The following is a 16,238-nucleotide window of genomic DNA, read 5'->3' on the forward strand; positions in this document are numbered from 1 at the left end:
CCAACATGTTCATTTTTACATGGGATTGTGTATAAAAAAGCACATTTGACGGATTAGAGGACAGTCAGTAAAGAGACGAAGGAGAAGTGTAGCCGATGTGTAATCCGCTCCCACCGAAAAGAAGAAAAAGAAAAGAAAAACAGAGAGTTCAGTCAGATACGTGGGCGTGACCTCGTGTCAATGGCAGTTCTAAGTGACGTCACAGCATTTCTATAATATTCCTATAATATTCCTGAGGGGTTCGCTATGTGTTCATTGCCTTTGCTTTGCTCTATTAAAGTGACCATATGAACAGAGTTGGTCCAGAAACACTGTAAAAACGAAAGTGTCAGCGGTGCGGAGATGAGTCCAAACTGCCCAGAAACATGACTATGGCTGAGGGGTTGTGTGTGTGTGTGTGTGGGGGGGGGGGGTTCTTCGTAGTTGCTGATATTGTCCAGGCTGTTCTCCAGTAAAATCTTTGGTTTTGCGGTGACGGGTCTGAAGTTTCCTCAGCTGTTCAGTCACATCCTTGGAAGAGGAGACGAAGCTGTCCACACAACCTCCCCATCTTCATTATTAAATAAGATACTATGTATATATACAATGTACAGAGAGCAGGGAGCAGCTCAGTCGCTGTCCTCCTTGTCCTCCTGGATGGTGGTGGTGGAATGGTTGTACAGTCCCTGCGCCATCAGCTGCAGCGCCAGCCCGTTCTTGAAGCCGCTGGCTTTTTTGATCTTGGCGCGCTTGTTCTGAAACCAGATTTTGATCTGGGACTCGTTGAGGTTGAGCTCCTGGGCCAGAGACTGGCGCCGCTGCTCTGTGATGTAGCGGTTCACCTGGAACTCCGTCTTCAGTCTCTGCAGCTGCTCGGCCGTGAAGGCCGTGCGCGGCCGCTTGTCCTCTTTGCCGCTTTTCGACTTTTTTAGTTTCCGTGTCCTTGGGCCTGCAGTAAGGGCGAAAGACAGGCCAGCGGGAATATAAATATGCAGTGTATGAACAGCAATATAAAGTAACAATGCAAAGGTAGCTTAAAGGCCTATAGCCGAGAGACAAGTCACTTTCATACAACACCTTCCAATCCTCTTAAACGATTGACACTGAAATGTAGCCGATGGCATATCTATATTTATTTATCTACAGTATATCCATCTTCTGACTGAGTAGCAGGCTGTATGAGGAAGTACAAGACAATAGGAACCACCTCTACTGACTGAATAATAATAATAGGCTAATAATAATAACAGCAATGATAATAATAATAATAATAATAATAATAATAATAATAATAATAATAATTATTATTATTATTATTATTATTATTATTATTATACATACATACACACACTTATTTTAGGATTTGAACCGTTGCCCATAAAGTTGGAATCATTTCGTTTTCAGAAACATTACTCCTTGTATAATAAAGATTAATTGTAGTAAAATTTTCACATGATATGTTTGGAAGAGATTGATAAAGCTTCGAGAAGATGTGCATCTTATCTATCAATAATAAATCACATGTCGCTATCATTTCAGGAGAAGAGATGTAAAAAAATTTTTTCCAACTTTATGAGCAAAGTCGTATAAATATATATTACCTTTTTGTCCGTTGTTTCATTGTTGTATATTTAACAACATCAATTAATATGATTGTGGTTGAAATAAAAGCAATGATAATAATAACAACAGCGATAACAACAATAACAATAACAACAACAACAACAATAATAATAATAATAATAATAATAATAATAATAATCCTTATAATAATGATGATATCTCCATTCCCACTGATAAAGCGATACAGTGCTCAGGTGTTCCGACTATCACACACCACCACACAAGAAGATCCTCATTAACAAGGAGGAAAACAACACGAGAGAGAAGCTCAACACCACAGTTTGCACTTCTATTGCGTTTTTATCATGTACTTATTTAAACAGTCGGAAAACCCTGGGAAAAGAATCTGGGTTCCTAAGCAAAGCAAAACCTGAAGACTAGTGTGAAGATGTACGGGTTTCTATAGGCTACAGCAGGCCCAGTGGAACTCTCTCTCTCTCTCTCTCTCTCTCTCTCCCACACGCACACACACTACATTTTTTTTTTGACAATCATGTTTTGTACAAATGCGCAGAATGGTGATTTAATTAAAGTGCAGTTTATATTGGTTCAGTGTGTGCCGTTATTGTATTTTCTCGGCCGCGCTACACTGCTCCTCAGAACAACAGGTTCACTCACAGAGCAAACAGACTTTATATGTTAGAGGTAGCCTATAGAAAAGATCTGCAAACATCAAGCCTGGACCAAACCCCGAATTCCAGTCTTAAAGGATCAGTGTCCAGCTGCTGATCCAAAGACCCAGGTTAGTCAGCCAAGCGCACGATGAATAACGATGAATAATCTTTCTGACTCGACCTGCAGGTTGATGTCATTCACACCTACAAATATTTGTATTCATTGAAGCACTAATTTTAAAACAATGTTTAGCGTCTGTGAAGTCTCTCAGGCAGGTGGTTATAGATTTGGGCTGTTTGTAAGAGTCAAAAGTAGTCAGCTGCCTTTAACTATTTCAAGTCTGTGTTTTTTCCTAAATTAAAATGAGAACAAAAATCAAATATGTATTAGCTCATTTATCGACAGTTTTCTATTTTTTTTTAAATACCTAGCCTATTTGTTAACAAAAAAAAGTAAAAGAAATAAAAACAAAATAAAGAGAAAACATGTTAGAAATTGAAAGAGGAAGCTGGAAAAACTCATTTCTGTTTTTTTTCACTGCACTCACGGTCGAGTTTTTATTTTTTATTTTGCATGATAACCTTGTTAAATATTATGACACTTTTGATATGAAAGATAAGTTACATTATAGACGTTTCTTGATATTGAGAGGATTTACAAATTAACTGACTTTACTAAATGAATGAAAATATTTACAGTAAGGAACAGCGCGGGACCCGGGATTTGATCAAGTTTGTAGTTTTAAATGAATAATAATAATAATAATCATAAAAACTTTTTTCCTCGACTTTCTTAAAATATCTCTGGGTGTGCTGAAATCAAATAATGCGATAAATCAATTGCAATGTAATGTCGTCAATCAGCTTTGAAGAAAAGTATCAGGAAACATATGATGGAGTTAAACCTTGTGAGGAAGACGCGGGGACTATTCCTCATTTCAACGGAACCGGACGCGTCTTGAGACTATCGTCTTACCAGATGAAGGCCTGTCCGAGTAGCGGGTGCAGTAGACCCAGGCGGGCCAGAGCAGCGGCTGGCTCTCCGGTGTGGCCGCCGCGGTGCCGTTCAGCACCACAATAGAGGAGCTGCTGTTTTCCGCGGCAGCGCCGCCAGTCCTCTCCTCGGCTTTCACGCCGCTGCTCCCGGTAGATCCGGTAGATCCGGCGGCTGCGGCTCCTGCGCTGCCGCCGCTGCTCCTTTTGGGACTGGCCAACGAGGTGGAGGAGGCGGAGGACGAGGTGCTGTCGCTGCTGCAGTTGGAGTCTTGGCATGGCGTCTCGGGGAGGCTTGGCCTGCTGACCACCGAATGAACGCGCTCCCGGCCGGAAGTCTGCGCCCTCTCCCGTGCGCCCAGGCCGTGCTCCTTCTTGCAGCCGAAGTCTGGCCTCAGAATGTTGTCGATGAAAAAGTTGGTGGTTCTGTGGGCCTGCTGCGCTACCTGCAGGGGCAGTATAGGCGGCGAGGGGAGACTGGGAGAGGGGGAGACGCTCTCTCCTTCGCTACTATCCGTGCTGTTCACATCCCGCTGCTCCTCCATCACTGCTTCTTTGAAGAACGTGGCTTCTGTTCTCTCAATCCACTTCCACTATGTGGGCTTGTATCCAAAATGAGCACGGGAAGCGCTAAAACATAGTTATTTTCTCTGTGGAATACTTCTGGCCTTTGTAATTATTACTACAAAGTATGGACATCCTGCTTGTGTAAAGGTGCTCCAGCGTGTCATGGTCGGTGACTTATTACAAGACTGGCTACAGCTGCTATTGCGCACCGCGCTCTCTCTCTCTCTCTCTCTCTCTCTCTCTCTCTCTCTCTCTCTCTCTCACACACACACACACACACACACACACACACACACACACACACACACCCCTTCTCACCGCTGTATGACAGTCGAATCTTCACAAAGTCCTCACACACACACACACACACACACACACACACACACACACACACACACACACACACACACACACACCGGAGGCTCATGAATAACGTCCCAAAGCGCACTGGGCCAATCAGCGGCCAGGACACTTTTGGACATGAGGTGACGACGCCCAATAATGTCGGGCGTCCCTGAGCCGGGGGGGGGGGGGGGGGGGCAGACTCCACCGCAGCGAAGCCAAACAAGAGATGATCTGCTCCGCGCCGTGTTACGGTGTGTGTGTGTGTGTGTGTGTGTGTGTGTGTGTGTGTAAGGTCTCATACAGCTGGAGGAGAGGAGCTGCACGCGCAGAGAGGGTATGGCGGTGCGGGTTGGATGAGATTCAGCTGCTCACACCCAGAAGCTTTACCTTGAAATGGATACGTGACGTTTGACAGACAGGGCGCGTGCGTGAAATGCACTTTGACTTTGAGTATCTTGAATGTGCGTTTCATTTGCGTTTCAATGTGCGTTTTTATGCCTCAGCACAGTATCAAACACACACACACACACACCTACACACACTCACAAACTTGTCGTGTATGATTTTAACACACACACACACACACACACACACACACACACACACACACACACACACACTTTGAAGAGGCCTTCAGCTGCGTCCACCGCGCGCCTCCTGCGTTTAAAACTAGCGCAGCTCCATTCTGGAGCACAGAAGGTACGGGCACCATTGTCGGTCAGTATTGTTTTCAACTCCGAGAGCTCTTATCTCCCCGGCCGTTCGTTCATAGGTTTTACTTACTCCTTATCAATCCTGATCAACCGGACGTTCATCAGAGAGAAGCAGCTCAAAGCTCGTGTCACCGTCACAGCGACCAACACTTCATCAAAGTGAATGCAAAGTGGGTCGATAGGAGAATATCTTGCAGCAGAGGAGAGGCGCGCAGCAGAGAAGCGTCTTAATAGAACCGCCGTTGTGCCGCCTGCAACACAAAAGACTGCATTTACAAACAGCTTCGTGGTGTCATTCATAAGAGCCTTGGCTTCATATAGTTAGTGGTTTGAATCCAGAGGCCTGATACCAGATATATCTATTTTTATCCCTCATATCTCATTCTCTCTGTTTTGGAGCAGCAGGACCAAGACCTGCTCCCACATCTGGAAAAAAATATATTTTACATTCTAAATCTCTAAGTGCTGGTTCTTTCTATTATCAATGGGACCTTGACCTTACTGTAAAGCCCTCGGGATCATGTTTATTATAATTTGCGCTGTAGAAATTAAAGTGAATTGAAAGTGAAAATGCCTGAGCCTTTTTTTTTTACAGAGATATCTCTGCCTCGCCCTCAAGGGCACATAAACACGGATTTCTCCCTTTATCTCCTAACAGCCAAACGTATACAGGCAACAACCTCAATAAGAAACGCATTTCTTAATGGAGCGCTTTACACACCAAAGTAAACGAGGTTACTTTAAGGTTTGGGGAAGTAGGAGAGCGAGCATTAGGGAAGTGAAAGATGTGCAATTGAGCCGGGTCTTTCTCTGGCCTGGACCTGCAGCTGAGAGTAGGCTATGAACAAGAACCATACAGATAAATAATTGTATTCTTCCCTCGTGAAAAGAATGCTAATGTACATGTCCACAGGAATCAACATATTACATTTTAAGTTTTTGTCAAACGGTGGGAATTGTCACAAAAATAACAAATCCACCGGGACACCGAGGAAGTTTATATATTATAGGTTCTGACGCATGCAGTGCGAGCGCTTGTGCCATGGACTAGATTAATTTGCAGCAGCTGAACCTTATTGGCACTGATAACTAACATGAAGCATATCTATAAACTCATAATTGAGAGTTTGAAGAAGCTTGATTACAAAAGAGACAGGAGGTGGAATTAAAAACAAAATTTTATCCCAACATTATTTTTATTATTGAACTGACAGGTAAGAGCGAACAGCTGAAGTTACTCCTGAGCCATACAGCCTTCCCTGCGCTCCACTATTTTTCATGACAATTAGTCATCAAGCCTATTGGGGAGATAATGAATTCGCAGTTGGGATACTTAAATTACATTTCGCGTCACTATCCCTAAGCTTGAACTCGACGAGTCTGTGATTTTTTTTTATTTTTTATTTTTTATTTTTTACATTTTTTAACAAAGCTCTCAGGTCTTTTATGTTGGGTTTTTTTGCGTTGTGGTTGTTGAAACTATGTTGATTTAATTGTCTGTATATATAATTGGTTTGGATATACATACATACATACATACATACAGCTGCGTTGTGTATATATAAATATATATTTATATACACAGACACGCACACATAGTGTTGGTTATATTCATCTGTAGCCTGAGGGATATTAAAAAAAAAAAAAGCAGGCCTATATTTAAAATCGAAATACACAAATAAAGGAACCCATATTATATACACTTTAAAACGCCTCATTATCATAAAATAAATGCATATGGCCTATCTAAGACACAGCTGCGTTGTCTGATACATTTTTCAGTGGAGTCATGTTTGTTCTGATGTATTTTGCTGAGATATCGATAAGAAAACACACACACACACACACACACACACACACACACACACACACACACACACACACACACACACACACACACACACACACACACACACACCCCTTCTCACCCCTTAAAAACATGAACATTTCTATATCACAGGGTTGACAGTGCACCTCATCCACTGAAACAGCCAAACACTGGGATGACTCAAGGTGATGGCACAGTGACATCTAGTGGTCAACAACAGGAGCACGTGTATGAGTCAATACACAACTGAATAATCACATGACAATGCAGACATACAGGTAAGCAAAAGAAGGTTGTGCTTATCAGGTCATTTTATAAACAGTCTGGACTTGAACTGTAGACTACTGGAATTGGTGTCTACCTTTTACATCTTATGTGGTCATCATAGTGCGTGGGAGGGGGCACGGGGACTCATGCGTCGGCCCGTGCCTTGCTCCGTTGTCCCGCTACATCCTGCTGGCATTGGCCAGATGGGGGGAGATCGAGAGTTGTTTCTGACTTCACCTAACCATTAATATAGTTAATTGTATATTACAGAGACATAGGTGTGTCATAAGAAAGAATACAAAGTGCAATAAACAATTGAATAAATAAGTAACACACAAAGTGAAAAAGATGCCTTTAACTACTTTATATTAGTTTAAAAAAAATAGCTTGACACTGTCCATCAAGTGGTTGTGGGCATGGGAGTTAACCTAGAGCTGTATCCAAAAATCACTCACTACTCCCTTTTCAGTCCAATAAATACATACTAAGTACTACTTATGAATGTATAGTGAGAATGATTACACTCCATAAAGTGGACTCTGTGTATGTATGCTGATACTGTTGTCTTTAGGCCAGGAAAACCAGCTTATAGGCTACATATCTATCTGACAGATGAATAATAACACAGTGTAGAAAAGTCCAAGGAAGACATTGATGGACCGTCTTGTCTTTTATGACTTTAACCAGCCATCTTGTATTTTGGGTTTTAAGCTGGTTTTTCTTCCCAAACAATGTTTGTTGTTCAATGATGCTTTTCGTAACAAACTTCACCAGCTGTATTTAAGTACTCCTCCTGTGTGCTGGCAAGATACTGAGCCCACTCTTGCCCTGACCACTGTGTGAATGTGCGTGAATGCTTAGATACCAAGCACAACATGAGTTGTATGAGTGTGTGTGAATATGACAGCGCTTTAAATGGTCCTAGCAGCTAGAAAAGCGCTTCATGAGTGCATACTGTCAGACTCTCTACTCACCTTTCTGTTTTGTCTTCTTGACCGCTGTACCTGCTCTCCTCTCTTCCTCAACATTACAGGTCAAGGATTGAGCCCTAACAACACAGAGTGATAGTATAGTCATACAACTATGACTCATTATAACCTGGTAGTGTGCTTTTAATGACTGTCAAATTCATTCATATCAAAAACATACACACAGCCTGTAAATGTGAATGGTTGTCTGTCTATTCAATGTTGGCCCATTGAGTGACTTGTTTCATGGTGGTGAAAATAATTACTTTATTACAATACAATACAAACAATATCCAGGGTTGTGTAACCCTCAAACAAGTACTGTATATTACTGCTGTTCACCGTTGGCAGCATCTCTAAAGGTGACACAGTGTGGTCCAGTGTTACACCAAAAATCACAATTATAGTGAAGGAGGAGAAAAAAAACAACCAACAATCAATTATAGTGATGGAGGAGAAAAAACTGTTGAGAAGACTTGGAAAAGCCAGGGAATGCTTAACAATGACAAAGAAATTCCCCAAAACAATGAAGTGAAGTGACACTTGTGACAGCTCCTGGTATGCCACACAAAACAAATGGTGAGACAGAATTGCTACGGTCAAAGTTCATCATCTGTTGAAGAACTGCTATCCAGGTTTTCCTCTTCATCAGACGACTCCAACGACACCATATGGAGCCCCAAAATCTGTTGGTAGAGTGTGTGTGTTGCAGCCTGCTGGGTTTGAATGTCCCACAATCTTCTCTTGAAGATGGAGATGGAATCAAAAATTATATTCACTACATGTCATTTCCAAATACATGAGAAAAAAAGGACTTACTTTGCACACTGATGCCTTCAGAAAGCTCCTGAATCAATCCTGCCATTCTCTTCAAATACTCGCAGTGTTGTTTCACTTCACGCACCAGGATTATTATTATCACGTAAAACAGAGATCAAACATTTTTGAAAGCTTGAAATTATAAAAATCAATTATACTGACAATAAATAAAAAACAAATATATAATAACAGTGTCTAAAAACCATAAAAAAACCCCATAAATAAATCATTCAATTTCCAGGTGGAATTTTATGTCAAGGCATGCCTTGACCTCAGCTGCAGCGCTGCAGTTGTAGTCGGGACGGTCTGCAGGCCCCGGCTACACTGGTTGTGTTCTGACCCAGGGGTGGGTTCACAGTCAGGTTTATTCCTGTATGATGGCGACATAAAACAAAATGGATGTGAGTGAATCTTCTCCTACCACAAAATAAATAAAATACATTTAGCAAGTAGACTAGTACATGGAGGACGCACTACCACATGCACACCACACACACACTCACTCACGCACACACACACTATGAGGTGAAATCAAAGCCAAAACAACCGGAAAGACGCGCAGCGACGTGTGTGCGCACGCATGGTTACTTTGTTACGCGTGCGTGCGTTGTTACGCGCAGGTTGTATTTCACGCGTGACAAAAGCTGAGTACGTATGAAGCAGCGTGTGCACGTCTGTCAGTCACTGTTTGACAAATTATGTTACGCGTTCACACGTACGTGCGGTCGCAGATGTTGTTGCTGCGCAGCAGGAAGTTGATTATGGCGAGTGGATAGTGCCACGGTTACCCAGCCAAAGGAGACTGTCGTGTGGAATTGACGTCTGAACTACGTCGCCTCACCTATGTGTTGATAAGTACGTCGCCTCACCTATGTCGCCTCACATACGCCGCCGCCCCCACCCCCACTCCCCATCCCTCCTCCCCTCCTCCCCACCACACACACACACACCTACCTGCAGTTTGTAAAAAGTAGCTACTAGGCCTACTGCCTAAGCTGCACAAAGCACCGTCAGTGCATATAAAACACAGCTTAGGCCTAAGAAAAACAAAAAGTGAATCCAATATTGAAAGACTGGAATTCACTCAATTACTGTAAATTGGGGAAAGTGACGATGAGGGGATCGACGTAGCCTACTTTTTTTTCTTCCAACTTTATTGAACAACAGACAATTCAGACATTCCAGCTCACGTGTCAGTACAATAGCTAGATTTACACATGACAGCATAAGAGTTAACTAAAGAGAGAACAATAGAATTAACAATAAAAAAAAAATACATTTCTTGGTGACAGAGCTTGTAATCAATAATGTTCTTGTTATGATGTTTAAGTTCTATGATTTCAGCCCAGAGGAGTGCAATTGTTTTAATGGAGAGAGTATGAGCGATATTAAAAAAAAGCACGATCGCAGCCTGAAGCAACAGTGTTGCTGCAAATACGACGAGAGGAGGCTGCTTTTAATTTTTCTGACAGCTCTTGCGCTACTTTTAAATATGAAGCTTTATCCATTTAAACTAGGAGCAACATCAACTGTCATTTTAAATTGTGTTTTATATTGTTAAATATTTCACTGATCGCAATTATAACACGAGTGTGTGTTTTATTGGAAGCGAGGCTGGATAGGTTACAGTGAGTTTTTTTTTAGGTGCTGCTGCAGCTAGGTACAAGCAAATCTCATAAACAAAGACCTTTTTAAATGTGAAAACAGCGGAAACTTATTCAAGATTTGAGTTTGGGCAACACTTAAATATAACAGCCGACACATCGGAATTAATTTATTCACGGCCACATTAAGTGAAATTATTAACTTTACCCATTATCCATCTGATTATCCGTCCTGCTGCGAGCGAACAACTTCTATCAGTGGTGACTGTATATAAAAGTAAAATATAGGCTATAGCTAATGACCTCCTGACGCTCAGGTCAACGGGTGAGGAGAACATCTGTGGGCGGAGACAACTCTCGGCGGAGACGCTCAGAGAGAAAGTCAACAGCAGCGATCAGCTGATCTCTCCCTCCGTACAAATGCTCCGTTCTGATCCAGATCCACTGGACTTTCAAAGTAAAGGTGACGCAGCTGTAAATGAGTTAAATAGTGAAACAGCGGCGCCCTTATATCCGATTTTATGATTAAACTCTGAACATAACCTGGTCGGGACCAGGTTATGAGCTAAGCATAAGTTACCTGTGGACCTGTAGTTTATATCTACAGTCACACAGTAGGTTATGTTAATAGACAGGCATCTATGGGACGCTTTTAGCTATTTCATTTAAAACAAATCAGCTCAGCAAAGATGGGAAATAATATCTAATCATAATTTATTCGAGAATGGACGAGAATTAATGCACGTGAGTCTGGCCGCAATAGCGGATCAGATCGGACCATCAGGTCTTTAAGAACTGTAGCAGGAATTAAGCACTTTCAGAGGTTTTGTTCATTCACTAGAACTTGTAGAAAACAGACCCGGCTTCTAATTGAGACCGGCTTTTATTTGCTGAAACCTGGAGACAGACCTGACCCAGTGCAACCGGCATCTCCCTTTTCGCCTTTTTTTTTTTCTCCTTCTTTTTGACAATTTACAGTAGGCTACATATGATGGTCTGGGAGACGCTGTGCGCTATAGGCTACTGTAGGGGGATGAGAGAAGGCTCGTGGTTCAAATGATACTTGATCTAAAGAAGCTCTGTCTGACCAGATGGGGGGGGGGTTACAATAGCCTATCCTCCAGTCTTTAGCCGGTCGCTGCGGAGCATCATTAAAAAAAAAAGAAAAAAAAAAAGCGCTGGTCACGGTGGAGCTGAGAAGAGCGGAGTTGCACTGCTGCAGCTGATCAGCTGACATGTGGTCAAGACACAGACTTGTCCAGGACTTCAAACTCAGAGCTTTCTGTCTTCAGACTGTCCTGACCTGTCCCTCGACATCACACAGGGACGAATCACTTTATGCTGTGATTTAAGTAGGCTATTAAATACAGTAGCCTAGGCTAATCATCATAATAGTGTAGGCTACTGGCACGAAAAACCATTTCTATTCTCACTGTTCTCAGGTCAAATATGCTTAATTTCCATTAATTAGCCTAATTACAAAGCCTCTAATTAATTAGATTAAATCGAGTCCAGGCCCTATAATATTGTCCTATAATTCCTACTGACGACGACTGCAGTGAAGTTAGTTTGAAGTTGGATATTTGACAGACATTCGCTCACTCACTCGCTTCTCAATACATTAAAAATCCATATAAAATATAAGATGTGTTCAAATGCAATAAAAACAGGTGTGTGTCATAGAGGAGGCTTAGCTCTACCATCCTGTGTTGATTTTGAGTCAACAGGTCACATGACCTGGAGTTATTGAGCTCTAATGCTCATATTTACAGTATAAAATAAATCAAAAATCCATATAAAATATTACATTTGTTTAAATGCAATAAAAACAGGTGGGTGTCATCGAGGAGGCTTAGCTCTACCATCCTGTGTTGATTTTGAGCCAACAGGTCACATGACCTGGGAGTTATTGAGCTATAATGCTCATATTTACTGTATAAAATATATTAAAAATTCATTTAAAATAGTAAATGTGTTTAAATGCAATAAAAACAGGTGTGTGTCATAGAGGAGGCTCACCTCTGCCATTCTGTGTTGATTTTGAGCCAACAGGTCACATGAATTTTTTATATATTTTATACAGTAAATATGGGCGTTAGAGCTCAATAACTCCTAGGTCATGTGACCTGTTGACTCAAAATCAACACAGGACAGAAGATCCAAGTCTCCTCTATGACACTCACCTGTTTTAATAGCATTTAAACACAAATAATATTTTATATGAATTTTGTATGTATTTTATACAGTAAATATGAGCATTATAGCACAATAACTCCTAGGTCATGTGACCTGTTGACTCAAAATCAACACAGGATGGTAGAGCTAAGCCTCCTCTATGACACACACCTGTTTTTATTGTATTTGAACACATCTTATATTTTCTATGAATTTTTAATGTATTGAGAAGGAGCGAATGTCTGTCAAATATCCAACTTAAAACTAACTTCACTGCAGTCTGACGACGGCGTAGTAGCGACGACGTGTTTCACACGTCAATGGTGGCGACGTTAGTTTCACACGTCGTTTCACACGTTTGTGGTGACGACGTACTTAGTTCAGACGTCCAGAGCAGGCGTAAATTTGTTGGTAATTCTAACATACGCCGCCGTCACGTCGCCGCCGTCACACGCTCCTTCAGTGCACTCACCGTGACGTCGCCGCCGGTCTCTCATCTGCTGTCCCATCCACTCCCATTCAAAAATCCACACGTTCTGACGGCGACGGGAGGGGAGGTTGCTCCTTCTCCTTCTCCTGGTAATCCTTGATTTGGCACAATAAACTCGCCATAGTTGATCTGCACCGTGCGCACCACTCGCGTAACATGAACGTGTAATGTAGTTGGCCTTTTCATTTTAGACAACCAGGGGAGGCAGCAGTGAGCCAGACTTTGCCTGCCGGACGAAATGAAGAAGGAGAAGAAGAAGCAGAAGGAGGAGAAAAAGGAGAAGGAAAAGACCCATGAGATAATTATATTATAGACAGGAGGAGGCTCAGTGATGTCATGTCTTTTTATGCTCCATGGTTGACACTGATTCTGCATTGATATTTCAATTTCAACCTTCCTGATGGCTCGACAGTTTTGTTACAGTACCTATATAATTATTAATAAAGTGTAAAAAAAAAAAAAAAAACTCGGCCGGGTCAGTGTTGCAGCCTCTGTGCAGCTATTCAGGTGCACAAACCTAACGCACATCTCCAGCTGGGTCCGTGTACGTTTCGTTAGTTTGATTTTTCCTTTAAACCAAACTGTCAGAAAACGAAAGTCAGCTGGTAATTTGGTTTTCCGTTTCAAATCAAAAACCAAAAAAACACAATTCAGGCTGTTTTTTTTGTTTTTTTGTTTTTACAACGAAAAAACGAGGAAACCAAAATCAAATTAAGGTCAAATTTTGATTGCCTTTTCGTTTTTGATCTTAAACAACGCATTAACGCCGATGACAGACCGGAAGTGTCGGAACTTCAAAATAAAATCCCAGTGAATTGTGTTATAGCCACAGACTGTTGATGAATGGCCTATAAAATCTTTTTTTTTTTCTTTGTAAATGTTGTGTTTTGAGCACATGGATACATTTTCACAGCTGTTTATTTTTACACATGAGTGACAAGCTGATCGTTAATTAGTTCATCTTCCTCATGTACTGCTCTCCTCGCTGCGCTGGGTCTCTGTCTCCGCTGCTGTAGCGCTTCGCTTTGCTTCCATTCAGTCAGATCATTTTCACAACGTGTTCTGCAGCCCGTCTCCAGTCCCAACCCGGCTCGGGACAGGCTGTCCCTCTCTGAAGCAGAGGGTGAGGTCAGCTTCACTCCTGCATTAACGCCGATGACAGCCTGGAAGTGTCTGAACTTCAAAATAACAGCCCAGTGAATTGAGTTATAGCCACTGTACTGTAGCTATATAAATAGCCTATGAAATCTTTTTTTTCTTTGTAAATTTTGTGTTTTGAGCATACAGATACATTTTCACAACTGTGTTTATTTTTACACATTAGCGGCCAAGATCATTAGTTCATCTTCCTCACGTGCCTCGGTCTGTCCGTTGCACACGCTGCAGCGCTTCGCTCCCAGGTCAATCAGAGCATTTTCACAGCGTGATGAGGTCAGCTTCACTCCAGTCAGTCTTCACAGACAGTCCACAAAGAGCTTCTGAACATTTCCTCCTCAGTTTGTCCCAGGCGGCGGCAGATAGTTTTTAATTAAATTTTTTATATATATATATATGGCTTGAACGCCATTATATGAGACCAGGCTATTAATTGAATACTGACTGATTGTTTTGTTATTTGAGGAATATAGCTATATTACGATCTGCTGCAGTAACGTTCGCCACCTTGTGGAATAATGCTGCATGGGGCTGGGTGATAGACCAGCTCTTCTCAGAGACTCAACCCGACCCTGAAGTCTCCAACCCCGGGCATATTTGGCAGGTGGCAGCGGCCCCTTTATGGTTCTTTTCTACTCTTTTCAGTCACATGAGATCCAGTCCCAGACCTCGGCTACAGTCCGGGATTTCATCAGGCTCCCTTCCCGGCACAGGGCACTCTAATTGGCAGCTTAGATGAGGGGAATCGCCGTGCGTAATGGTCGCGCGTAATGACAGCTCCTCGCCGGTGAAACACAATAAACTGCGCTACTTCTTGCATGTTTGTCTCATGGCACGGAGGAGCCTACACAGAGGTACACAAACAGGTGGATCAGGCTGCAAAGAAGTCCGCTGTGAAAATGATCTGACTGAATGGAAGCAAAGCAAAGCGCTACAGCGCAGCGGAGACAGAGACCCAGCGCAGCGAGGAGAACAGTACATGAGGAAGATGAGTTAACGATCAGCTTGTGTGAAAAAATAAACACAGCTGTGAAAATGTATCCATGTGCTCAAAACACAACATTTACAAAGAAAAAAAAGATTTTATAGGCCATTCATCTACAATCTGTGGCTATAACACGAGTCACTGGGCTTTTATTTGGAGTTCAGACATTTCCGGTCTGTCATCGGCGTTAATGTGTTGTTTAAGATCAAAAACAAAAAGACAATCAAAATTTGACCGTAATTTGATTTTGGTTTCCTCGTTTTTCCGTTTCAAAAACAAAAAAAACAAAAAAACAACAACTTTGTTTTTCTGTTATTCTGTTTTAAAACAAAAACAGAATAACGTGGAAAATAACTTTTCTATTGTTTTGTTATTATGATATTTGGAAACTTCGCTCCACAGCGGCCAGGTCCCGGAGCAACTCTCTCCACACCCCGCGCTGTATCTCGTATTGGATCGACTGCACCATCTACTGGATGAAAATGAAAATGCAACACAGAACAACTAAGTTACACTACGCGTCACGTTACGCGTAGTGGTGCACACCGGGCAGATCAACTTCCGGCTGCGCAGCAATAGATTCTGCGACCGCACGCGCGTGTGAACGCGTAACAACATTAGTCAAACAGTGAAAGACAGACGTGCACAATCTGCTTCATACGAACGCAGCTTCTTGTCACGCGTGACACAGTTTGCGCACGTCGTTTCCGCATACGCGTGAGCGCCTGACAAAAATGTTCAATCAGCTTCACGCGAGCGCTAATGCGTGCGTTCGCTGAAAAACGCATGAATGTTACACGTGGTCACCACGCGTAATGTGATTACAGGCGTGCAGCAGTCATCACGCGTGAACGTGCGCGTGAACGGGGGGGCCATTATCATACCTGCAAACTAGTCACCTTTCGGCTATAATCGCCGTTTTTCTGGTCAACTGGGTCGTTTACGTGAATCGTGCAGAACCGGGGAGTTTGTCAAAGGGGGGCGGGGGGGGGGGGGGTGATAGAGTCTTGATAAACATATCGGACGGCTTTTATTTTTTAAACGATACACGGGAAGTTATCTGATGTATCGGTGGAACGCAGAAAACTATGATGACAGGCGCCTTGGATAAGC

At 42.4% G+C, this 16,238-nt stretch overlaps 1 protein-coding gene across 1 annotated transcript; it reads right to left on the reverse strand.

Annotated features, from left to right (window-relative positions):
* Positions 1–417: 417 nt before the first annotated feature.
* Positions 418–3,986, reverse strand: LOC146964715 (homeobox protein engrailed-1a-like). Its single transcript, XM_085764572.1, has 2 exons — positions 3,193–3,986; positions 418–928 (listed from the first exon to the last, which is right to left on the reverse strand). Exons 1-2 carry the CDS (start codon positions 3,752–3,754, stop codon positions 609–611), a joined length of 882 nt encoding a protein of 293 aa, XP_085620698.1. The 5' UTR covers positions 3,755–3,986; the 3' UTR covers positions 418–608.
* Between the last annotated feature and the right edge of the window lie 12,252 nt (positions 3,987–16,238).

This window comes from Trachurus japonicus, chromosome 21 (assembly GCF_045865225.1).
Source record: "Trachurus japonicus isolate A0001 chromosome 21, Traja_1.0".
Lineage (NCBI taxonomy): Eukaryota > Metazoa > Chordata > Actinopteri > Carangiformes > Carangidae > Trachurus > Trachurus japonicus.

Bases quoted from the DNA above. Each gene is read 5' to 3' on its own strand.
- LOC146964715 (XM_085764572.1), bottom strand. From the start codon at position 3,754: ATGGAGGAGCAGCGGGATGTGAACAGCACGGATAGTAGCGAAGGAGAG. The intron at 929-3,192 runs GTAAGACGATAG...CCCTTACTGCAG, and splicing joins CTCGGACAGGCCTTCATCTG to GCCCAAGGACACGGAAACTA.